The sequence below is a fragment of the Zeus faber genome, assembly GCF_960531495.2.
Source record: "Zeus faber genome assembly, chromosome: 10".
Classification (NCBI taxonomy): Eukaryota; Metazoa; Chordata; class Actinopteri; order Zeiformes; family Zeidae; genus Zeus; species Zeus faber.
This window is the reverse complement of record NC_137199.1, coordinates 12,986,464-13,011,821: the sequence shown is the minus strand read 5'-3', so window position 1 is coordinate 13,011,821 and position 25,358 is coordinate 12,986,464. Positions and strand designations below refer to the sequence as shown.

Here is a 25,358-nt window from a genome sequence, read left to right as displayed (position 1 = left end):
CCATCAGTAATGGCAGTATAGTGTTTTGCATAGACTCAGACCCATACTATGTAGGGGGGTCCATGTCTTCTACTAACAAGACACAAAGTAGCTGATGAAATACCTTGAAATCGATTTTACATTGAAATTGAATACAATGAAGTCAGAAACAGCAGTTATGAACTGTGACCTATACAGGGGCAGGTCCTTTGGGCCTATGTTAGCCAGGACACTGGGGGAAGAGGGGGCCAGGGCAGGGCCCATGGTGGACGGGGCACTGAGGAAAGAATAGACCAGGGTCTATGGTAGACAGGGCACTGGGGTAAGAGGGGGCCAGGGCCTATGGAAGACAGGGAACTGGGGGAAGAGGGGGCCAGGGCAGGGCCCATGGTGGATGGGGCACTGGGGAAAGAGTGGACTAGGGCCGACGGTAGACAGGGCAATAGGGGAAGAGGGGGCCATGGCAGGGCCCATGGTAGATGCAGAACAGGGGTAAGAGAGAACCAGGGTAGGGCCTATGGTGGACAGAATACTAGTGTATGAGAGGGTCAGACCAGGGTCTATGTTAGACAGGGCACTGGTGAAAGAGGGGGCCCGGGTAGAGCCCATGGTGAACGGGGCACTGGGGAAAAAGTAGACCAGGGCCTATGGTAGACGCAGAACCGAGGATACAGGGGACCAGGGTAGGGCCTATGGGGGACAGGGTCCTTTTGGATGAGAGGGTCAGGGTTAGGGCCTATAGTAGACAAGGAGCTAGGTTGTTGTGTTGTTGTGCTAGGCTAAATTTGTCCAATTTTGAGGCTGTATTTGGCTAGATGATAGATAAGGCAACACAAGTTGCCATTTGAAAGGGTACTTTTGCACCCAAGACAATTTTTCCCCACTCCCACCCCTCTAGTCCCATGTGCAAGTTCAAGCTCCTCTGAGGTTCATTTTGCACATGATCACCTGCCGTAGGAACATGAAACTGATTCTGAGAGAGGGAGGTGCAAATGCAGAGACAACTCAACAAAACAACAACTGTACAACATGGACAGTTGCCATATAATGACTTTATTGTTGGTTTAATAGAAAAACAATTGTGTCCATTGGTTATGGGATGATTGTGTGCCAAGGAGCTTAGATTTAAACCAAAAACACACAGAAAAATATGTTTAAGTCATTAGCAGCAAAACCTAACTGTAAATATTGATGTCACTAGTTTTGTAAGAATTGTTTAATCAAAACACAATAACAATATTTAGATTTAGATGTATGAAAAAAACAAAACAGTGTGTGTGTGTGTGTGTGTGTGCGTGTGTGGGTGGGGGGGTGACAGCGGAGTTAAAATTGTGACATTACTGTTGGTTAAAGAAAGGTTGACCGTGACAAGGTTTTCTTTACGACCCCATACATACATCTATCTCAAAAGCTGAGGAAATGAGAAAAATCATAGACACAAGCACAGTTCGACGGCAATTCTAGTGAAGTTGGTATATTTTAAAATATGATTACAGCCAATACACATGTTCCCCCACAAACAGGTTACAGACGGACGACTTACAATTTAAACCCAACGTGGGGGGGGACTTGGACTAAGGTGGCGTGTGTTTTCTCCTCCACCAAAGACGATGTTAAAGGGTTGGATTTCTTGCCAGACCCACTGGCGCGTGGACGTTCGCGCGGAACATGTGAAACTGTTTAAATATTTTCCCAATGCGTATGCAAATTGGAGCAAAGCTCTCCCTCACACTGCTCGCTCCACGCGGCGGAATCCTGTTTGACGCCGAAGTTTAAAGGACGGCTTCTGTTTTTGGGATTTTTGAGCACCTTTGACCCTGGAATCAGAAGTTGCAAAAGCGCATAGTGGAGTTTTTTATACCCATCACGGCGGCAAACGCCAGTAAAACGTTGCCCCAGCTGATGTCGGACGCATTAAGGCCAGAGATATGACACACTTATTGTGTAATCAGTAACATAAATAGCTGTGGGCAGATGTCTGATTATGGTTTCAGACTCAGACCGCGCGTGCCGCGCTTCATCTGCCGTCCATGGATGGTAGTCTTTCAAGCAGAACAAATCATCTCCATGTCACAGCGAAGACAGTGCTGTTATCTTCATCTATCTGTTATCTCACATTATTATTTCAATCGAGATATCCGGACACCTTCAAAAGGTTATTAGGGAAAAGGAAAGCAAAGACCTAACGCAGGCTACGCAGCGAGTTTCGATACAGACCCTCCAACTCCGAAACCGGGGGCCGTACAGCCTCAGGTGCTGAGTCAGGGGACACGCGCAAACTCCAAACGCGTGTCATCACTTTATATCACATCATACAAGCCATTTCTTTCCCGCTCATTGGCACACAATCGTCCTCTTGACTTCGTTGGCTTCAGGCTGCAGGGATGTCAATTTGTCACAAGTGGGCCCCACAAGACTGCATGGAGTCAGCGTTCCGCACTTTCAGTTGGACTCCTACAGTTAACCCTTTCCTTCCCCGCTCCATCGTCCCTTTGCTCATTTATTCAGAAACTTGCACACGGCCACATTCTTTCCTCAAATATTCCTTTTTTCCTTCCTATTTGAGACATTCATGTGTGTGTGTGGAAAGCAGTTTCAGCATTTAATCCATAGGACGAACTATAGACACTTTTTAAAAGTGACTAGTACTTTTATTTTAGTTACTAGTTGCTATTCAAACAGTTAATAGTAGCTGTTTTAGTTTAACTAGTCAAAATGTATTCGGTACTAGTACTTATTTATTAGATACCAGTAACTATTCCCATTGTTACCAGTAACTATCGCAATGTTTTTGGTAACAATCTGGACATTTTTGCCATTGAATCCTACGGGGCTCTGTGTTTGAGATATTAAATATAGTATCCATTCAGATTGTTACTAGTATCTATTTCAGTTTTACTTGTCACTATTAATTGAACACTAATATGTATTCATTAGTGACAAGTGCCTTTTCCTGTAGTTATTAGTAAAAAATAACTTGAAGCCAGGCCAAGATGAAATAAACAACTAACAACGGGAAAAAGAAAAGGTTAAAAAAGGAATAAAATATTCAAAGAAAAAAAATCAAACACAAAAGGATCATCAAAGCAACACGGCCGCGGCACGGGCCGCAGCCTCGCAGATTCTCCCCATTCCCCGATCGGCCGTGCGAGTTTGACGAGTTCTGCGCCAGGGGAATGCAAAGACGGTTCTGAAGGTTCTTTCCGTCTCAATGAGGCCGGGCTTTTGGCAGCTTTGTGGCTCCGGGGGGAAAGAAAAAAGTAAAAACCAAAACAAATAAAACAAAATAAAACAGATTCTGACTGCAACAGGAAACCATTGGAATTAAAATGAAAACTGTAACTGAGGTATAGGTGTACTTTTCTTCTTATTTTTTTTTTCCCCCAAAGCCTTTTGTCCCGCGGTGCGACACCCCCAGGAACTGCCTTCTTCACACTTTGGATTGCCAGCCCCTAAGGCCCCGGAGGCCCGCGGGGCAGCGTGACACAGACCAACCGGTAATCCACTTCAACGCGAAAGAGGCCAGACAGACACTCAGGAAACACTATGTGAACTAATTAAATGAGGCAGTGTGTTTTTACTGGATTACTGGATTCACTTGACACCAGGCGTGGGGCAAACGACAAAAAAAAAATGCAAATTCGACACGCATGCACACACATGCATGCACGCACAGGAAACGTTTCAAAATAAATGCCATATTGTTTTGAGTTGTGTATAAATGGAACCCCTGCTACCCAGTTACAAACAACCTGTTAGGTTTGCATAATTGTAACTGCTTTCAGTGGACTGCAATCAAAGAAATGGTTTCATATCAAACCCAAAAAACAAGCATTTGTCAGAAAACTAGGTAGGCAGTAATTCACAAAGAGTCACGTTTTGCGGCTCCCGGTGAAAATGTTGGACACGTTCACAAAATATTAAAAAAAAAAAAATGCTAAATGCATGCTTTGGAAAAAGAAAGGAAGGGGAAAAAAAAAAAAAAAAAAAAGCTTAGCATTAAGGCTGTGTATAAGAAGACCTTGTATTATCTCTGGTGTTTGGTTTGACACTTGCGTGGCACCGGATCTGTTGACTTCAATTGCATATTGCATACGGTGCAAAAATGTATTTATTTACGTATATACTGTATACACACACATACATACATCTATATATATATGTGTGTGTGCATAAATGTGTATATATGTTTATATAAGAAATCCAAGATAAGAAATCTGAAAACACTGGTGTGTTCCTTGGCGGTGAAAAGAGCGAGCAGGTGAGCACGAACGACAATGAGCACGAACGACACTTTCTGGCACCGGTCTCACCGGCGTTTGTGACGGAAACATTTCCCACCGAATTGGATTTGTTGCAATCCAATCCTCAGGATCGTTACGTCGGCCTGCATTAAGCCCAGTAACTCCGTCGCAGAGTTTCGCGCAGAGTTCAAACATGCTGAACTCATCTGACCAATAGCGGGGGCGCGGTCCACCGGAGAGTCCACAACGAGGCGAGCTGACATTTAAGCTGTATCAAATCATCTTTATTTTATACAATTCTGCACTGCCAGACGGTAAATCGCCGCACAAAATAAAGCCGCCGCGGTAAGCATTGAGTCGTGAGGCCAAAGTGAAAGTCAGGCAGAAGTAAGGTGCCGCTCGCACACCGACTGCGTGCTGCGGCTCCAGCGCGGGTACCGCCTGCTTGGCCCCATACCCGGTGTGAAACGGAGAACCCGTGGCTCTCACGGGGACATTTACTGACAGGAGTCATGACGATGAGGTTTTTCTACAGCATAGTACGTTGTGCGGCTGAGTTGAGGTTTGATTGTGTCTGATCTCCCCTAAAGAGGCTTTTTCCTAGTCACCCCCGTCGCATTGAGACCAGACGTGTCCCCTTGTTTCTGTCACAGTATGCGTCAAAATAACCACGAGGAGGTGTACACACCGACATAAACGACACCGAAATTAAACTCTACAAAACACATCGTGTGATCACATTTTTAACCAATTAGATGCGGCATATGTGCTGCTGTGTTAACAGGATGGAAATTACGGGAATTCGGTGAATCTCGTCAAAAAACAAACATTTCAGTCGTCGAGGGGACTGAAAACGTTTAAAATGCGAGATCAGTGTTCCACAGTAACAGGCAGCGACTTTGAAATTTAAAATCTCTCCTTCTCTTGGCATGTGTCCCGTGTGCACGACTCAGGCGTCCGAGTGAATAACAAGATCCTAAAAACACAAATAATCATCGCGATTCAAAACACAGGTTGAGATTGCGCAACGCATATCCTGGTAAAAGGGGGTTTGACCACATCCTTCTTCTTCTCCTTCTTCTTCTTCTTCTTCTTCTTCCTCCTCCTCATCCTCCTCTTCTTTTCCATTTTCTCAGTAGCTTCTGGCCCCGGTCAATGTTTCCTCTTCTCTCCTACTCAGAAAAACACGGTGGGAAAGTCCTCCAGGAGGGGCTGGTTGAGGGGGAGAAGGAGGTATGCAGAGTTTGGAGAGACCGTCCCCCCATAGAGGGGCTCTAGTCTGTGGAGCAGCAAGGTCAGGGTGGGCCAAAGGTGCTGGTGGGTGGAATCCCTGGAAGACATCGGGGAAAAAGGGAAAAACCGGTCAAGGCAGACACCTGTGCAGATCACATGGAGTACTGGGTATTACCGTGTGAAGTAACCAACTCCACCTTCACAACATCGTGAAGAAGACCAATTTTCCGGTCGGTGCCATACAAGCATCAAACGTTGACGCTTAGCCCTATACCTTGACCTTTTTCTCAGGCTTTATCATCGATGAACCAGAAAGTCTGGAAAAAGGGTCTTCCTTGTCAAAAAGGGAGGGAGCTGATTAAAAAAAAAAAAAAAACATTGGTCTGTCAAATCAATCCAACTGTAAGTGCAACTTTCCAGTACGTCCCATGTTTTTCAAACAAAGACACCCCGTTTCCTGTTTTCACACCATGATTCCCTCGTCAATGTAAACAATGGCAACACCGGCGTTTCAGAGGAAAGGGAAGTAACAAACTAGTTCCTTGAAAGCCCTGAAAAATCAGGGACCTTGATCGAGCCCGACCTCCGCACGGATTACCTTTGTGTAGTGCTACTTAGATGTGCGTCTCCACGTCCGTGTAGCCGGGCAACATGTCTCCGTTGGAGCAACACGTGGGATCCCCTGCTGGCTGGGTGGAGGGCAGCATGTGGGAGGTGGTGCCCGAGTCGTCCGAGGGCCCCCTCGCCCGGCCTTCCTGGTGCCGGCGATGGATCAGGGGCACAAAGAACAGCACCACGCCCCCGACCATAGGAGGCACCCCGGCCAGAGAGAAGGCCAGCGTGAAGTTCCCAAAGTAATCGTGCAGGAGACCTAGAAGGAAGGAGGTATTCAGGGAAGTGAAGAGAGAGAACAAACCTGAACTTTTTGAGGAGCAGTTAAAAGATTTGCCTCATACGCGGGGGGCGAACCACCTACCCGCGATGGGCGGCCCCGCCGTCATGGGAATGGCCATGAGGCCCAGCAGGTAGCCGATGGCCTGGGAGGCCTGCATGGGCCCCACCAGCTCGAAAGCGATGGGAGCCATGATGGTGAGGAAGCAGCCGTCACACAGGCCGAGGATCACGCACACCACGGCCAGGCCCTCAAACACCAAGCACTGTGGGATCATGATGCACATCAGGCCCAGAACCATGAAGGACGCCACCTGAAATTTTAGGAAAGAGTGGGCTGGGCTGAAAAACCTGTTTAGATACTCAAGCCGTAATTAGCGAAAAACAATGACACTGTCGAATGCCGGTGTGGTATGAGCACAGAGCGGTAGCCCCGAACTCCGAACTCCTGTGGTGATCCCTTATTGTTCCGCGTGGGTCGTACTTGCTAAAATTGCTTCAAATTATCGTGGTTTGGGGAAGTATGGTTCAAGCGTAGAATTATTGTTATGGTTATATTTTCAATAAGAGCAGATCGCGACCAAATGAAAACTCGAGACTAAAAAGTGAGAACTCAGGATAAATTAGAACATTTTCATGTGATTTGAAAAATGAAAATTTAAAATATGAATCAGCAGAAGAAACTCTCCCAAATAGTGTTTAGATAAATAGGAAGTGAGAGAGAAGTGTGAAGAGAGTTGCTTCGCAGTGGCTGATATGAGTGGTGCACCATTCCAGAACCCGAAAACAAAAAGCCGGCGGTCAACAAACAAACTAAAAAACACCAACACCGAGCAGATCCGTGCCCAAACAGACAGGTCAGATTCAACTGATCCGTTCATTTCGTCTTGGACCCTCTTGGCCCTCCCGCAGAGTGGCCCCCCTGCTCCACGGGTCCCATCCTCACCTGCATGTAGATCTTCCCGAGCCCCGGGATGAGGTCCCCGATCTTGCCGAAGGCGAGGCGCCCCACGCCGGATGACGCCCCGATGCACACCAGCAGCGTCCACTCCTTCCGGGTCCCCTTGAACTGCTCCTTGACGAAGCTCATCTAGGACGGAGACAGAAACCCACAAAAAAAATAAAAATAAAAAAAGATTTTAATTGAACATTCAAGTCGGAGGGGTGGGGTTTACCAGAACCTGGGAGAAGTTCACATACTGGCCCGCATATTAAATATCCTAGACAACATATTTTAGGAAGGAAGGAAAACAAGCGAACAGCCCGACTCTTGGACTGGGGATTCCCAAACACGGGTCCGCAGCCCCCCAGGCATCCTAAACAGAGTTGTTATTTTTCTTTAGGAATGTATTAGAAAATATAACAGCCATACATTATCAATTTTTTATCTCATTGGGATACACTTAAAATTTTGTAAATAAAATATTTTCGGTCATATATGTTTTTTTTTGTTGTTTTTTTTTACAATATACTAAAAGCGTCAAAGGTATAATATGTAACTTTTCCGCATTCAAATTTCTGAAAACGACTAGATCTATGTTATGTATTTTGTTGACATTATCTAAATGTTTCCAACAATTTTCTAACCCAGAGAAATATGTTATTTTATTAAAGGTAACAGTCAGTTTCATTAGGATGCCTGTCAATGGTGTAATGTCCCCTTTACCTCCTCTACTTGCTATAAGCTCCAGGACAACACTGGGAGCATTGGATGATACGTCAGAGAGCGAGCAAGGGACTCCACGAAGTAGCCAATGTTAGCCAGCCACTGTATTCTACTATTGTTTGTATTGCTCTATTACTCTACTAACTACTGTTTAATGGAGCACCATTATTCGTTGCCGTTTGCCGCGCGTTCTGACAATGGAGTGAGACACGTCAGATCGATTTTCATCGGCAGTCGTGCAACGAAGACGACAACTGCCATGATCCCCCGCTGCTTCACAAGATCGTCAAACTCTGTCTTTTGTTAATGTTTTTAACTGAGAGACCCCTTGCGGCAGAAATGACATATTGTGTGTACAATAATATATTATACGTATATTCTACGACGGTGGTTCTCAAACTCTTTACAGTCCGGTACCGCGTCACACATTCAACCCCCAGCAACGTCCCCCTTCTACAGGGCCGGCTCTAGCCATTTTGCCGCCCTAAGCAAACTGTCGACGGGTAGGGTCACGGAGCAAGTGGACTGGACTGAACTGGACTGTTTAAAAATGTTATTCACAATTTAATTTTGCCGTACCCCCGGCGTCGCTGTGCGCACCCCATTTTGGGAATAGCTGTTCTACAATATGCTGCAAATACACAATTGATTGTATTGTTTTTTATAAGTAATACATAAACTGATTTCAAACATTTCAAACACCCGCCTGTGTTCCATCACTTCATATCAAGTGTAATAACCTGTTAAAAACTTTGTGAGAGCAGTGTTTCATCAACGCCAATAATGAAAAACCTAGAAAATATGACTATTTCTCAAATGCAATATAAATAGTGTAAATACAGCAAAGACACTTCAGCGTTTCAGTGGGAGAGCAACCACAACATAAGCCTTTCCATTCAGCCTGCCAAAAGTCATTGTACACAAGTGCTGCGTTCGAGAGGAAAGTTGTGCATAATGAGTTTGAACTGTAAGAAAGGCTCAGCTCAGCTCAGCTCGTAGGCCCATATTGCACCGCGGATTAAGACGGGCGATGTTGTTTTATTCGACGAGTACAAACAAATTTTTTGGGCGGCAAAGGTGGTGAACAGGGGTGGCACTGCTGCTGTCTGATGCTCGAGGATGTCACATCAATGGTAAACAACCGCCGTCGGCCATTCCACGCTCCCTTCCCGAGAAGCTGGAGAGCTCGGGCAAGTAGGAATGTGGGAAAGTTGGCCGGGATCCCCTGTCCATTAAGCGCATAAACAAACGTCATAAAAAATAACAATACTCGCCCCGGCCCCACGGGAGAGGAAGAACCAACGCATATAGGTCGCGCACGCCTACTCCTCTCCGCCTCCGACACGAAGACCGGCCCTAAGAAGTCTTTTTTTTTTTTTTTTTTTTTTTTAAAAGGCGAAACACGCTGCTCCTTGTGAACTGTTTGCTGTGCTTTGAAGGACGCTACATGCCAGGAGGGTTGGACATCAATGGCCATAGCATAGGCATGTTTAGGGATACAGAGAGGCCATACAGGAGAGGCTTCCTGAGGGAGCCCGAGCCAACACAAAGACCGGGGCTTTGTTTCCATCTGGGCCCGGGCCTGAAACAACAGGCCTGACGGAGGGAGGCCGGAGCAGGAACATCCGACACCTGGATATCTCTCTCTCTCTCTCTCTCTCTCTCTCTCTCTCTCTCTCTCTCTCTCTCTCTCTCTCTCTCTCTCTCTCTCTCTCTCTCTCTCTCTCTCTCTCTCTCTCTCTCTCTCTCTCTCTCTCTCTCTCTCTCTCTCTCTCTCTCTCTCTCTCTCTCTCTCTCTCCTCCCTCTCCCTCTCCCTCTCCCTCTCTCTCTCTCTCTCTCAGCGCAGTAAAGCTTCCTGTTGTTCACTTGATACGACACACCGCCAAAGCCCTCTGAAAAACATTGATTTTCTTTGTGATATGAAAAGCCTTTCGTTGTGCCCACTTAAAAAAAAAAAAAAAAAAAAAAAAAAGAACGTCCATAGACCGCCCACAATGCCACTTCACTCTCTCTCTCTTGTTCAATGTCTGGCTGGCAAACTTTAAGCGGCACCAAATTTATATCAGCCATGGTGTCATATAACTTCTAATTATGAATACAATAAATGTGTTTATATTGTTTTCTCAATATCAATTTTCCCCAGATGTGTTCCTTAAACGATGCAACATAGTTTACAGGACTACATTGCATCGTTTTTCATGTCATAAAGGAAAACGAGTATCGAGCAAAAGTTACTGAGATACCATGACATTGGCTTTCGCTGTGAAATGTAGGTTACAACTTTGGGTTCTTACCAGATGAATATATGGCACAAAGTACCCGAGCACGGCCGTGGCCACCCCGAATGCCCAGACCCTGTAAGTGACGATGTGGAACACACGGAGGTTGAAGTACCTCCTGACCATAGCCAGGTTCCCGTGGCACCTCCCCGCTCCGCCCGCCACCTTGGACTGAGAACCAGCCGGGCCTGAGACAGGCTTTTCGCCAACAGGGGGCTCCGCCCCTCCCTTGGCAGGCAGCAGGGGTTTGAAGGTCAGCGCCAGCAGCGCCTGGACCAGCATGAAGATGCTGAGAATCTGAAAGGCTCTGCTCAGCCCCAAGGGCTTGGCCACCTCCTGGAGGAGCACCGGCAGGGCCATGGAGAAGAGGCTGGCGCCCGCCGTCACCACGCCGTTGGCCAGGCTCAGGCGCTTACGGAAGTAGTGGCCCAGGATGACCAGTGAGGGCTGGAAGGCGAAGGAAGAGCCGCAGCCGAACAAGATGCCGTAGGTGAAGTAACGGAGGCCCAGTGAGCTGGACGAGATGTGGAGCAGAAGAACGGTAGGCAGAAGGAGGGGAAGGAAGGGGGCAGGGGGAGAGAAAGGGGGAAATCAGGAGGGAGGTGAAATGAAAGGAGAAAAATACATCTCAAACCCTGTGAAGAGTGGATTTCTGCATACACGACTTGATATAGATCTACGAGAATACGAAAACTATTTGCATGGTTCTACAGTTATATGCTACTTGGTTGCCAGTCTTATAGAACCAGGATTAAGTTATGGTTAAAAAAAATGAAAGTTTATGAAAATGACTCTTGCTTACGTTGCAAACGAGGTGGCGAGCAGTCCGATGAACGCCACGGTGGCACCGCCGACCGCCGTCTTCCTGCAGCCAAAGTGGTCTGTGAACATACTGACCACCGGTGAACATAAGAAGATCATCCCCATGGCCAGGGCCCCCACCCAGGCTGGAGGAGAGGAAAGACAAACAACAAATTCAGACTGTGTATTATACATACGACATCAAGGCAAGACAGAGCTTAAGATACAAACACATACTGCACATAGGGAAAAAATACCCTATCATGACATCACTTGTGTGTGATCTCCCTCGAGCCGTCACAATTACCAAATTGCCTGCAATTATTTGAGATAAATGCAATAATTTCTTAAAAATTCCGAAAATTACATTGTTAATTGCAATTATTCGCATGACCATTAATCACCATGTCGAATTTTGTGATTGTGCCAGCCCTCGCCTTCCCCCTGTTTTCATGCGTGAGATAGTTTACAGAGCATGGTCACAAACCCTCATTTTGGTGAGCTGTGAAAGAGTCTCTTGTGTTTTTAGGCGGTTTTATTCCATGCTGCCCTCGATGAAAGAGCTGACCCTCCAAATGCTGTTCCCTTGGTTTAAACCTCTTTATCCCCTTAAAAGGCAGCCAGAGGATTTTCTTCCAAAGCAGCTGCAGGACTTACTTACTGGCGACATAGTGACGGTTACAGTTAGGCTAAGTAGAATAAGTAGAATAATGTATAAATGCTTAATGGTGAAAATAAATGCCTCTTTATGCAGAGCCTGCGGGGTGCCAGTTCCCTGAACTGTGGCACGTTCATGTTACAGACATTTTAATGTTGTTTTTGTAATATTTGAAAATATTGCAAGCATAATGAAATATTAAACCAACTTTATTTTGCTTAAATAAATCTTCAAAAATCCCCAGCATGTTGCACACTTACGAAGACTTAATAAATATAATAAAGAACAATTAAAATTACAGGATTTGATTATTAGTTTTAACCAGACACCAATTACAGTTTCAAAACCTAAAAAAATGGGACAGGGCACATACTTTAGCTCATGACAATACTGTTGCCTTTGTGAATGTCAAACCAAAAAGTGACACTATACTGTCTGTAGTAACGAGCAGAGCAATTCATAATATCTTTTTTTGATCAAATTTCATGGTCATTTGATTTTCTTCTCGAATGGAACAAAGGAATAAACCTTCCACTTGTATCGCATAAGCCAGGTTTTTATATAATGACGCATGAAAACAGTATGTATGTACGGACAATTTTCTAATTTTAATGACAGTGTATTCACATTCCTCTGCGTCAGTGGAGTACATCTGGCAGGCTATTATCAGGCTCATTTGCGAACGTATATGACGTTTTTTGATTATACTGTCAAGTACATTGGTTACGCCAATATATAGGTTATGACAGAATATTTGATTTCTGAACCTGGAATGTACTCCTCTAACGATGGAACGGGATGAGAAGACATGAGATTACCGGCATAAAGGTCCCAGAATTCTATTCTATTTTTTTTTTGATTGACGATTGACTTTTTTGTTTTTGTTTATGGTCACTTGGGGTGGTGGGGATATTTTGTTTTTCTTCTGAGGGACCTTGCGCATGCCCGATGAGTGCATTCGTGCCGGGAAAGGCGGGTTCCCGCCACCCACAATGGAGACAGCTTATAGAGGAGCACATTCTTCATGCAAATACATTGAATGGCCATTTTTTAGCCAGCAAAATAAATATGGGCCAAATATCAAAAATTTACATTTTTAACAAAATAATCTTAGGGATTACCACATTTCAAAAGGCCCACAGCGGATAATTCTGTTCTGACACGTAAAATGTTTAAGACAGTGAAGGTGCGTTTTTTTCTAAGAAATGGAAAATCTGATTAACTCTACTGGGACAGCCTGTACCCTAGGGTGCAAACAAACAATAGTCTAGGTCTGGTCTCCAGGGGACCAAAGGTAGCTTTAATGTCTGCCATGGTGTCTGAACCAAGGGGATTGAGTCCGAAGCCAGATATTTTGTTATTGGCAGATATGTGGACGGGCAAATGTAAACACACACACACACACACACACACACACACACACACACACACACACACACACACACACACACACACACACACACACACACACACACACACACACACACACACACACACACGTAGAGCTGTCCTCAGGCAACTTGACTCTGAGCCTTCTGAGGGCAAATGTACCTACTCACTCGTTACACCTTACTCCCCACCCACTCCTGACCCAAAACAACCTACATTTGGTTAATACAGCTGATCACACATGATGTACTGCACCGCCCACCGGAGCAACGGCACACAGCAGAGTTTGCCTCGGGTTAAAGGAGAGGGCTTCAGGGCGGGACTGCACTCCGGCCTTTCCCTGGATTGTTTATCCAAAAACGAGAAGAAAAGGAGGAATGCTCCCATTAAAAGTGTACTTTGTGCACCATGCTGATGTCCCCTGCCATTTTGTTGGCGCTGCTCAGGCACAAAGGCCTGTGTCTCAGCATGTGGATTTGGAGGCCTGATCCCCCTAAAAAACAAGATGACATTTATTCCAGTGGCCTGAAAAAAAGGGCCCGTAAACAACTCTGAACTCATTGTACGCCACTGAATACATTCCCTTCTAAGTGGTGCCTCCTTATGGCAGCGATATCAGGTTTGTGTCGAGGAACCAGTTTCGTAAAGCCAACAAAAGATTTAAACCCACTTGGCAGATCCATTCTTTGCAGTAAATTTACATAACATTAGGCATCAGACATCTCAAACTACAGGCCCTGCAAATTTCATAAAATGGATACTGTTAAATCTAGGCCCGCAAATTCATAAAAAAAAGGTTAATTAATCCACACAATTTTAGTTAATGTGAATAGAAAAAGTAGAATACCAAAAATATGTTTTTTTCTATTTGTCCGTCTATTTTTAATTGTGTTATTAAGGAAATTAATGTGTGTGCTGTACAAAAAGATGGAACAGTTTCTTCTTTTTCTTTCAGCTGCTCCCATTAGGGGTCGCCACAGCGGATCATCTGCCTCCAATACCTTCTGTTCTGCGCTTCTTCCTCCCTAACACCAACCGTCTGCATGTCCTCCCTCACCACATCCATGAACCTTCTCTTTGGCCTTCCTCTTTTCCTCTTGCCTGGCAGCTCCATCCTCAGCATCCTTCTCCCAATGTAACTCATCTCTCCTACACGTGTCCAAAACATCTCAATCTGGCCTCTCTCACTTTTCCACCAAACTGTCCAACTTGAGCTGTCCCTCTAATGTACTCATTCTTAATCCTGTCCGTCCTTGTCACTCCAGATGAAAATCTCAACATCCTCAACTGTGCCACCTCCAGTTCAGCCACCTGCCTTTTTGTCAGTGCCACCGCCTCTAAACCGTACAACATAGCTGGTCTCACTACCGTCCTGTAGACCTTCCCTTTCACTCTTGCTGGAACCCTTCTGTCACAGATCATTCCGGACACTCTTCTCCACCCACTCCACCCTGCCTGTACTCTTTTCTTCACCTCTCTCCCGCACTCTCCGCTACTTTGGATGGTCGACCCGAAGTACTTTAACTCATCCGCCTTCTTCACCTCCACTCCTTGCATTCTCAGCTTTTCGCTGCTCTCCCTCCCATTCAGGCACATGTATTCTGTCTTACTCCTGCTGACTTTCATTCCTCTCCTCTCTCATGCATGCCTCCACTTCTCCAGGCTCTCCTCAACCTACTCCCTACTCTCACTACGGATCACAATGTCATCTGCGAACATCATAGTCCCCGGAGACTCCTGCCTGATTTCATCTGTTAACCTGTCCATCAACATTGCAAACAAGAAAGGGCCCAGAGCTGATCCTTGATACAATCCCAGCTCCACTTTGAATGCCTTCGTCACGCCTACTGCTCACCTTGCTACTGTCTGACTGCCCTCATACATATTCTGTACCACTGTTACGTACTTCTCTGCCACCCCCGACTTCCTCATGCAATACCACACTTCCTCTCTCGGCACCCTATCATACGCTTTCTCTAAATCCACAAGGACACAGGACAACTCCCTCTGCCTTCCCTGTACTTTTCCATCAGCATTCTTAAAGCAAACATTGCATCTGTAGTACTCTTTCCTGGCAGGAAACCATACTGCTGCTCGCTGATCCCCACCTTTCCTCTTAACCTAGCCTCCACTACCCTTTCCCATAGCTTCATGCTGTGGCTGATCAAATGAATACCAGTACACTTCTTCTCCACTCCTCTGGCATCCTCTCCCACAAAAAGACAGGACAGTTTACCTTTCCCTTAATGTTCAACACGGCCCCCCGAGCAGAAGACAACCTCTGCCGGTGGCCCCGGGTAGTTCTAGTTTGAGAACCCTGCATCACACTACAGGCATTAAGCCAATGCCCTTATCTATAAGCAAATTAGGGGCCTCAACGTCCCTCTGTATCCAACATCTTCTATATTTTTTTTACTAGAGGCAAACAATTTAATACACATGAATTTCAGACCACTAATACAACTGAAGGCCTTAATTATTACTGAACTGATTATTACATTAACAGACTTTCAAATGACCCGCTGATACCTGAATTAAAGTATTATAACACCATCGCTTCTTGTTGAATTCCACACAGACTCAGCTATTTTCAGCGCTTTTACCTCAGACACTTGAGTTTGCCATCGGCACATTTTTGCACGGGATTGCAGTGACTCACCTTATTTTAGTGTTAAAATTGGCTTTCTCGGTCAAGTGTCATCATCATTGTTTTCCGCGCTTTTGGGAAAACAGGTGTTTTTTTTTAAGCATTCCAGAGACATGTCAATGGGTTACCTCCATGATCCCACTGACACGAGCATGTAAAACATGAGTAAACAACAATTATAACAATTCTGCCTGAGCTCTCGTGTCCCTGTATGGAGTGGTAGACTGCAGGCTATTGTATGCTATGTTAGGCTTCACAGAACAAGAGGATATGGCCTGAGGATAGCCTTGTGCAAACAATGTGGCCCGCTGCTGCTATTGCCCTATATACTGTAAGAAGAAAAGCACTCATTGGAAAGCTTGGCAACTGTTGTCTTTTGTTTTTGCTTACATGAAGTATATGAATTTGCAGTATAACCCACTGATTCGATGTCACAACAAAATAGCTTCTGGTTGTTTATAGACGTAAGTACTTGCTTGAGTATCGTGATTCTCTATTACAAGAAGGAAATATTGCAAATGCATCAAGGTAGCTCAACAAGGAGGCAGAATGAGTGACGTTTTTTTACTTCAAGGATTTCCTGGTTTACTGAACAAGTGGATGGATGAGGACATTTGAGACAATCTAGGTCAAGACCGTCACCACAAAGCCCCCTCCTCTCACCGGCATTATCAAGTGGTTCAGAATGGCACCAAACAGTAGTTGTTCCTACGACATATTAGAATAATCTGCATTATGCCATGTAATATTGAACTGTTGTTGCCCCGCTCGGTTTTTGGTTTTGACGTTACAGTGTATAATGTGTTTGTGTGGTTATTGTATGGTCTGGTTCATGGTAATCCCCAATGAAGAGGTATTCAGGGACTGTGATTGACAATACAATGTCTTTAGGCGGTACTCGTCTGGTTGCACTGGCTGAGGAAGCTACCCTACCCCTACCCCTGCAAAGCAATGCCCATTTCACACTCGTTCTCCCTCTTTGCGACTGCAGTCTTCTGGGAACAAGTCTATTCAATCAGCCAGGGATCCTTCACTTCATGACCTAAGCTTAAATTATTGCTCTGTTCACTTTTTCTCTCCATTACTGACGCAAGCACCTAGTGTTGGAGAGATCCAGGCGTGCAATCACTAACCACATGCCCATTTGAGAAGAACTGTGAGGAAAAGCCTGCCAACCTACCTCAAACTCACCTCTTCCAATTGTGTTGGTTTTGATTTTGAAAATGATTGTTGCAATATGAGGCTATTAATGCCTGAAGAGAGGTATATTTGGGGCGTAGTTGTCTTAATTAAGAGGTCTCTTGTAAGCATTTGAGTAAGGCGGGACAGCCTATCATACGCTGGATATATCAGAAAACATCCAAGTTACACAACCCTTTTACATATTCTAAACTGCCATGACAACATATTGTAAATTTTAGTTTGGCAAGCCTGCTTGGACAACTGGTTGCGCTGGCTCTCCTTGCATAATTTTAAATATTTAACAGTAGGCTACAAAACCAATGTTACCGCTGCACCATGCCAAGCTTCACTAGGATTATGTGGACTTCACCATTTTTGTTTAAAAATTCAAGTGCAACTCCAAATGCCATGTGGAAACACAGGACAGGACTTTCCAAAATTTGCCAAGTCAAAGGCTGAACACGGTTGAGAAATGCAGTAAGAACAGCACAAATCCATGTGAGGTCCAAATTGCAGAGCCCATCTAAACAATCCCCGCCCCCCCCCCCCCCGCCAGAAATTCCCTACGTCCCAGTTCTCCCACACTCCTGTCATGTCTTCGAGCTGTTCTCTCACCGTAGCACATGCAAAGGATTTTAATGGAGGGAGCTGAATGCACTCATTACAGAGAATTAGGTCTGAACGGTTCAAAACAAAAGCGAGGACGCGGGGAGGGAGACTGAAGTGAAAAGAAAGGGACCGTGTGTGTGTGTGTGTGTGTGTGTGTGTGTGTGTGTGTGTGTGTGTGTGTGTTCAAGCTCAAGCTTTGCTCTATGCAATGTAAAGGTGGTGGATGGATGCAGTGTGACAGCCAGGAGACAGAGAGAGAGAGAGAGAGGGAGGAAGGGAGGAGGGGGGGGGGGCAGAGAGAGAGAATCTCTTGGGAGAGAGACTGAACGATAGAGTACAGGAAACTTTTATGCCGGGAGAACACAGTTTAAATAGTCATCCATAGTCTCTAAATAGCCACTTACAAACGAGAGACTCTGCTCTGCATCTGCAAGTGTGTGTGTGTGGCTGGATTAACACATGGGAACGCTCACAGGAACAGTGCAGAAAGGCCTGTCTGCTTGTATATGTATGGATAAGTGCTTTTTAATACCTCGCATGTGTGTCTGAACGTGAGGGCGTGTTGTGCATTGCCTCTGCATTCATTTACAGCACAGGAACTGGTGTGGACTGGGGATCGGCCTTCACTCAGACTAGGAACCCGGACTGTCAATTTTGTTTCAAGGTCCGGTCCAATCGAAAAAAAAGGCAACTTATTTCTTTGTATTTTTGAAGTTCACATCAAATATAAACATACAAATTTGCATCAAATGTATTTATTTATTTATTTATCTTTCTGCCACTGAAATGTAAGCCAAAGAAAATGGCCAAAAGGTACGCTTGATATTCATTTTAAGTTGCACACTTCTGGAGGGTGTTTAAACTCTCGACCTCCATGTATTGGACTTGATGAGCTCGGATCTGACTGTCACTGTCCCAAACAATTGGCCTCGCATTGGGTGGTCTCGACTACGACACTCCAAATGGCTCTGTAGTCCTTCCTGCACTGGGCTTTCCTGGCTCCACACTTGTGCATGAATGGCCATGAGCAAGCTGAGGAAATCCAACTTGGTAGGAATATTAATGCAATAATATATCATGATGACAATGCTAATTTCATTTTATGTTTCTTTCTCTGTAAAAGTATAAACATAGTTTATTACTACTCCACATAAGTAAAGATGTGCATTTGTTGATATACAACAGCCAGCCTTGCCTTTACATCCACAAATGCAACAGTCAGGGTAAGAACGCCATGGCAGCATTCTTAAATAAGATCAGTTTTATCCTGTTTTATAACATCTGACTCTGATTAAACTTCATCTAAACTTATGAGAGAGCAAATGGTTTACCCCGCACTTAATACACAGCAATGACTCAGAGCAAAGCAAAACAATACAATAATAAAATGGTTTCCCCATTGTTTTCCAGCTGTGCTGACGAGAATATGAGAGTTCTGGACCACGAAGGTGGAAATCCCTGAGCGCATTTTATTTCAACACGAAAGAAGCCAAACCGAGCTACGAATGCCTCCGCCAAAGTACGCTATTCTCAGGCTTATGTAAGTTGAACACGGACCTGCGTATATACTTGTTTTCTTTGAGTAAAAGGTTAGAAATTTCAAACAGTTTGTGAAATGAAGAATTCCGCATTCCCTTTAAACTCTAAAATTTCACATTTTAAGTTACATTGAGGTTTACATGGCTATAAATAATGCTTTATTCAAATAGGTCGGATCTGCAGGTATTTATATTTGTATTTTTATCAGCAGTATAAAAACCTTCAGAATGTATCACAATGTTAAAAAAAAAAAGCACAATATTAAGATTTAAGGCCATGGCTTCACAGTAAAACAATGAATGTGAACAGACACAGTGATGCCCACTTTGCTGGACTTTTCGTGCCGTCGGCGCAACAAGCTGGCATGGGGGTCATGTGGATCTTCGTGACTGACTGCCTGTCTGTTGCTTCTTAGATGTCTGCAGAGCTGAAAAATATCAGTGCACTCAAAACCCCTAATCCGATCTGAACTCGATCCCCTTCCCTGAGGAATGCAAAACATGCCACAATACTCCCTGATCCGCTAACCAAGGATTTATAGGTGCCTTGGAGATGCTGTCTAGATCTTGAAACGTGGGGGCCTTTCTGTCCAAATGATGGAGCTTCCGCAATGTCATGGCTAAAGTGGACCTATTATTCTCCTTTTAAGTTAACATAGGTCTCTTTTTGAAGCTTTTGCTGAAAATACCACTCAGATGAATGCATTCTAGCCATTCTCACATGCTTCTATACCATCCTAGACCTATAATTCTACCGTGGGCCCATGTGACGTAGGGAGGGATCAAAAATCTGAACGGGGTGTTACAGGACATGTATTTTGACAAAGGCTGCCCACAGTAAAAAATAAATGGACTTGCTTGTCTTATTTCACAGTTTGTGTGTGCGGCCCATCAGAGGCCCGGACGTACGTGCACAAGCACTGGAAAAAGGGACTTTTGCACAAGAGGTCCACTTTAAAGAAACAAGCGCGCGACAGGAGGTCTTCTAAAGGTGAATAGGCTCGATCGGTTCTATTTATTCCATTTGTTCTGCTCTCGGTGTCTTTTCCCTCTGAAAGGTGAACGGAGGAAGAAGGCCGTCCATTTTGAGCATTTTGTCGCCAAATTAAGCGGCCATGGCAAACTTTATTCCCTGACTCGACGACAGTTGTTGAGTTTTGCGACCAAATAAAGCAACAGTGGGCATAAAAGCCGCTGTTCTTTTGATTTATATAACATGGGTTTCAGCACTACACATGTGTCAGACTATTCTGGTGTCAAATTCCCTTACCGTAATAAGTTAAATGGTGAGGGAGGCAATTCATCACAGTCGGTGCGCCTTATCGCTCTTTGGGTAACTCGAGCTGACCGAGGCCTGCGGTCCTCATCAGCCTCATGTAAAAGTATGCCAGTGAAAGTGTAATAAATGCGTTTTTTGTTTCGGGGAAACAGAGCTTTGGCACACAGTTAAAGCGTATCCGATGTTAAAGAATGTATAAGCCTCTTAGCACCCCAGTGCCGTGTGATTGTGGACATGTGCAGAGTTCAGACTATAGTTGAAGTAGCCTTCAAGCTGTCCAATCTATTTGATTTCTAATGTGTGCTTTATGTCCATAACATCACGAGGTTGGCCCGCACTGATATTGTTCAGGTAATTAGAATACCTTTTCACTTTAAATTGGCCTTATTCTGACAGGTATAATGAATACATTCACAGTACCGGCTAGTGTGTCCTAACAAAACACAAATATTCTATTACGGCTCAGGTCATTGTTCTGGCCTTCTGATATATTCCTCATCCATTACATCCATGGAGTGGATGAGTGGACAAAATAAATGATTTCAGAAGTTCAGCAACGGTGAACTTTTCTAAACCGACCGACTCACACGTTGACTGTTGCTCCAGAGGCTCTGAAGAAAGTAAAGGTCAGGTAGCTTGTAAGTCAAGTTAATGGAAACCAACATTATACTCCCAATAACAGGAGAACAATTGAATATGTTATTTATTACGGCAGAGTCTAGGCAGCAGGGCTCGACAGTAGCGGTTGACCGGTTTCCCTTGACAACCAGATTCAGTCAATTGGCAACCATTTCGTGGCCTCTGGCTGACCCCTTTGGCAACCACTTTAACATTAAAAATAGGGACAGCAAACAGCAACAAGTGCACCCCTAAATTAATGAATTTCTTGCATTAGTGGTATTTAAACCTCGCCGTCACAGTCGGAGCCAGAACGCTGCACGTGCATTGGTGCGCATGTGAGTGAAGCATCTGTTCACGTTTTAACGCCTTTCTCCGTCATCTGTGATTTGAAAAGTGTGCGTCCTGCTCAAAGTTCAGTTATAAAATCCCGGCCCACCATGGAGCGTCTCTCCTGCCGGGCTGCTGACGGCGCTGCAAGCTGAAGAGTCAATCACAGTGGACAACAGTAGAGCAAGGTTACTACAGTCAGGGATGCACACAACTCGCTTTTCGGGGAATGTCGTTTTTTTTTTAATCATTTTTTATTTCTATTTTTTATCCGTCGAGGGAATGCAGAGAATCCGCGATCGATGATGCAGTGGATCCGTTCTCTGATATTATGTAAGAACTAAGAGGCTGACACGGCCCTAGTCTCCAGGAAGTGATGCTGCGTTCATGGGCCCGGAAAAACTGTAATGCGTGTCGGAAGTGATGCGTTCATTGGAACTCGGACTGCATAGCTTCTTAATTAACTCAAAATAGAAATATGAATATAAGGTGACTAAAAATGGCAACCGTATTTTCAGTTTCGGAAACCAAAATCCGATGCCTGGCTGCCAGCCTTGCAACAACTTTTAAAAGCTGACCGCCCCCTCCAATTTGACAACAGTAACAGAGATGATGCATTTGAGTCGGAAAAGGTTGCATCCTAATGAGCAGTTATATTCACTGCACCAAGAGGCGGCCCCATCTCGAACTGAACTCCTCTCCCAACGCTGAGCGGCGGCGAGGTGCTCAAATACAACTCAGTCCTCTGTAGGTTCTCTTTGGGCAGGCACCTGTGTAGTCATTGCAAGAAGTTATACTTTATACTTGTTGGGAGAATTGGGCTGTGTTCCATAATTCCATCTCAACCTGTCCTTGATGAGATCGATGGAAACATTTTTTACTTGCAGCCCACCACCTCCGAGACATAAACACATTAAGGGATTAGGAATGTATGAGAAATCAGTTCAACTATTGAATAATATTTCTCTAATACTGTGCACGTTAAACGGGCAAGTAAAGGCTATGTACTCAAGCCGTGTAATGCTACCTTCCATACCTTCCCTTCCTGTGTTGAAAGTAAACCATGCTGCTACCATTTCCCATATGGAATGCCGTCAGTACAAATTGTTCCTTTCCATTCAAAATAGTATGACAAAGATGAATAATCTCTGAGGAAGTACAAGAAAAACTAAATCCGCTATAAAATAATAATTTTCTATCATCTTAACCCATCGGTACTTGTAAATAAGACAAACCTCTCCCAGAGCTGCATACGTGGTCAGTGGACACACTGTTAAGGTAAAAAAAATAAAATAAAAAATAAATGAAGTGGCTTTCAATCCTGCTTCTTCTCATTTCTATAGCATAGGGTCGCATTACAGCCCACCAGCGAACATCCACCAGCAAATGCATGTGGTGTAATCCTCAACAGATTGGCTTGAAAGATTGAGGGCACAAGAGCACAGCACAGCAATGCAGGGAGCCGGGGAATCATCATGCGCCGGCTCGTCGTAGTACAACACTGTGAAAAGCAGGCCACAGTCAGTGGCTGGGACAGTGGGTATAGTCCGCAGATGGAAACTTGTGGTTATGAAAAAGGGGCTTATGCTATATGACAATTGTATCAACAACATCTGTATGGTCAGACCAAAAAACTCCAATACTAAGTGCAATGTAAGACTGTAATGTAAAGACAGTAAAGAAAGGCAAATAATTTCCATCACTCACTCATCACTCATGATGTCCCACCGACCACATGTTGGGACTGTGTGTTCAAAATTCATAATGTTGTGTTCAAGTGTTGAAACAGATTGGAGAAATTTATGTCTAATTTATGTCTCTCCCATCATTTACACTTTATATTGTGTGGCGCTGAGTATAATTAGAGCGTCCTCTGTTTTATATGAAGATACACAGAGGTTTTGTACAATGCGCTGGAGGTAGGCGCTACGATCTACTGTACTATGTTAAGAAGTACTCTCCCATTTTTATATTTTAAAGTCTATGGAACATTTCAAAGGGCTGCAACAGCTTGATGTTTGGCTCCGGAAATTGCCATTTTTTTGCCTGGTCTAAAAAAAATAAAATAAAAATAAAAAAAAACACTTGCAAAAATGCAAAATGGCCGCTAAAAATGCCCATACAAAACGTAGCCACTCCAACTCCCCGAAGGCGCCGATGAGACAGGCCAGTGGTGTGCATTTGTTTCACCCTCTGACTCGCGCAGACGAGCCGATCTGCCAGGCCGAGCACATCCGGTACCTACAGCGGTAGCAGGGGGCCGATCCCTGTGCCCTCTCTCCTCACGGCATGACCCCGGTCAAACAAACAGCTTCTGCGTATCTGATTTGATCGAATATGTCTTAAATCTTAAAATTCAGGTGTATGTTGGACCTACATAAAGCAATACCTTAATGTGCTGTATTTGTATCAAAGCAACGCACTGTTAGGGTTTATGAGCAACAATGTTTTGTACTGGCACTACGGTAACTAAAATGTGCTCAACTCATTGAGACTTGTGAAATGTGAAATATGCAGGTCACTTGGGAGTTAAGGGGCAGGGAGGAAATATGTAGATTTGCAACATCTAATTTAAGGACGGGGGCATCGTAGGATTACGATGAGATCAAGTACACAATGTGTTCCCGGTGAGATGTCTGTTAATAATTGACCAGAATCTTTGAAACAAGTCTTTCAGGCCCCGTCGACAGTGGATGAGGGGGCGGAGTGAGCTGTACAGGATACAGTATGTCGAAAAACAAGAAAAAACACAAAATGATAGGTGTCATTGACAGCTGCGGCAGATGTCATAACAAATAGGCTGGCATCCACGGCAAAACATTTACCAGCGGATGACATGCATTGTGTGCAGAAATCAGAGAGTTAAATGAACACTTGTTAAGACAGATCTCGGCCTTCTTATTGAAAAAAACTATACATGTAGGAACTATATTATTTGGTACGTGACAGGGGTGAGTATTAAGTATACATGTGGTAGGGTATGAGATCATACAATTACCTGTTATTATAAGAGTTTCCTTTAGGGGCCGATAGCAAAGTAAGTGATTATAAACTGAAATCGGTCTACCCATCGCTTTTCCCCACTGAACATCAGACAAGTACGAGGATTTCCCTCTACAGGTGACTGTGACAGGTAACAATACAGTGAGCTGGGTCCATCTCCAGCAGGAAAGAGTCGCAGGTATAATGCAAGTATTATGTTCAGGGATTGGGGTTTTATGACTAATTTGGACAAAAGGAAATGTGTGGATAAATCAGACAAACCGTTTATGTTGACCTCATAATTTGTCATTTCAGACTATTTGATGATTTTTAGGGTCTAATATTTGTGGGGGGGGGGGGGGGGGGGAGAATTCAAGGGCTTGCAGACAGCCTGGGTTGAGTTTAGTCCTGTCTACAAACGGACCATCGCTTGAACCGGTGCAACAGACCGGGGACACTCACCCACTTCGAACTGGGAGTTATGGTCGCCGGGATCTGCGTGCTCCTCCATCAGCATCATGTTGAGGATGCCGAACGAGTTCTGGATCCCGAAGATGGACCCGTTGCACCACGTCGCGGCGAAAACCACCATCCATCCGAAGCCTCCGTCGGGCGGGACGAACAAGCCGGCCGCCGCCGCCTCGGCCCGCGGGTCGGAGTCAGTCGGGGAGAGAGGGGGCACGCATCCGCCGTCCGGCGTCTCCTCCGGGAGGTGGCTCTCCGGATCCCGGAGAGCTCCCCTCTGCACCATCTCCGGACCCTGCTGCTCGGTCCGGGTGTCTTTACCGTTGATCCCCATACTACTGTGTGGTTGTGTGGGTCTGAGCTCCAACTTCATCCGGACCCCTACCGTGCTAGTGGGCACCGCCCGACCCGCACCGTGCGCATGTTTCCCGGGGTAAAAATCTGGACGTTCTGCCTCCCCGGCGCGGCGCCAAATTCAGACCATTAACCCGTGAAATCGAGCTGTGGTACCGCACTCGCAGAGGATCCTACATCCCCCGGTGCGCGCTGATAGGGGCCGCCCCCTCC

General features: G+C 45.1%; 1 protein-coding gene across 1 annotated transcript; it reads right to left on the bottom strand.

The window, feature by feature from the left end:
• Positions 1–1,011: 1,011 nt before the first annotated feature.
• slc16a2 (solute carrier family 16 member 2) lies at positions 1,012–25,313 on the bottom strand. Its single transcript, XM_080008621.1, has 7 exons — positions 24,789–25,313; positions 11,096–11,240; positions 10,309–10,807; positions 7,294–7,437; positions 6,433–6,661; positions 6,055–6,327; positions 1,012–5,553 (listed from the first exon to the last, which is right to left on the bottom strand). The coding sequence occupies exons 1-6, from the start codon at positions 25,162–25,164 to the stop codon at positions 6,071–6,073; spliced, it is 1,650 nt and encodes a 549-aa protein (XP_079864747.1). The 5' UTR covers positions 25,165–25,313; the 3' UTR covers positions 1,012–5,553; positions 6,055–6,070.
• Positions 25,314–25,358: the final 45 nt, after the last annotated feature.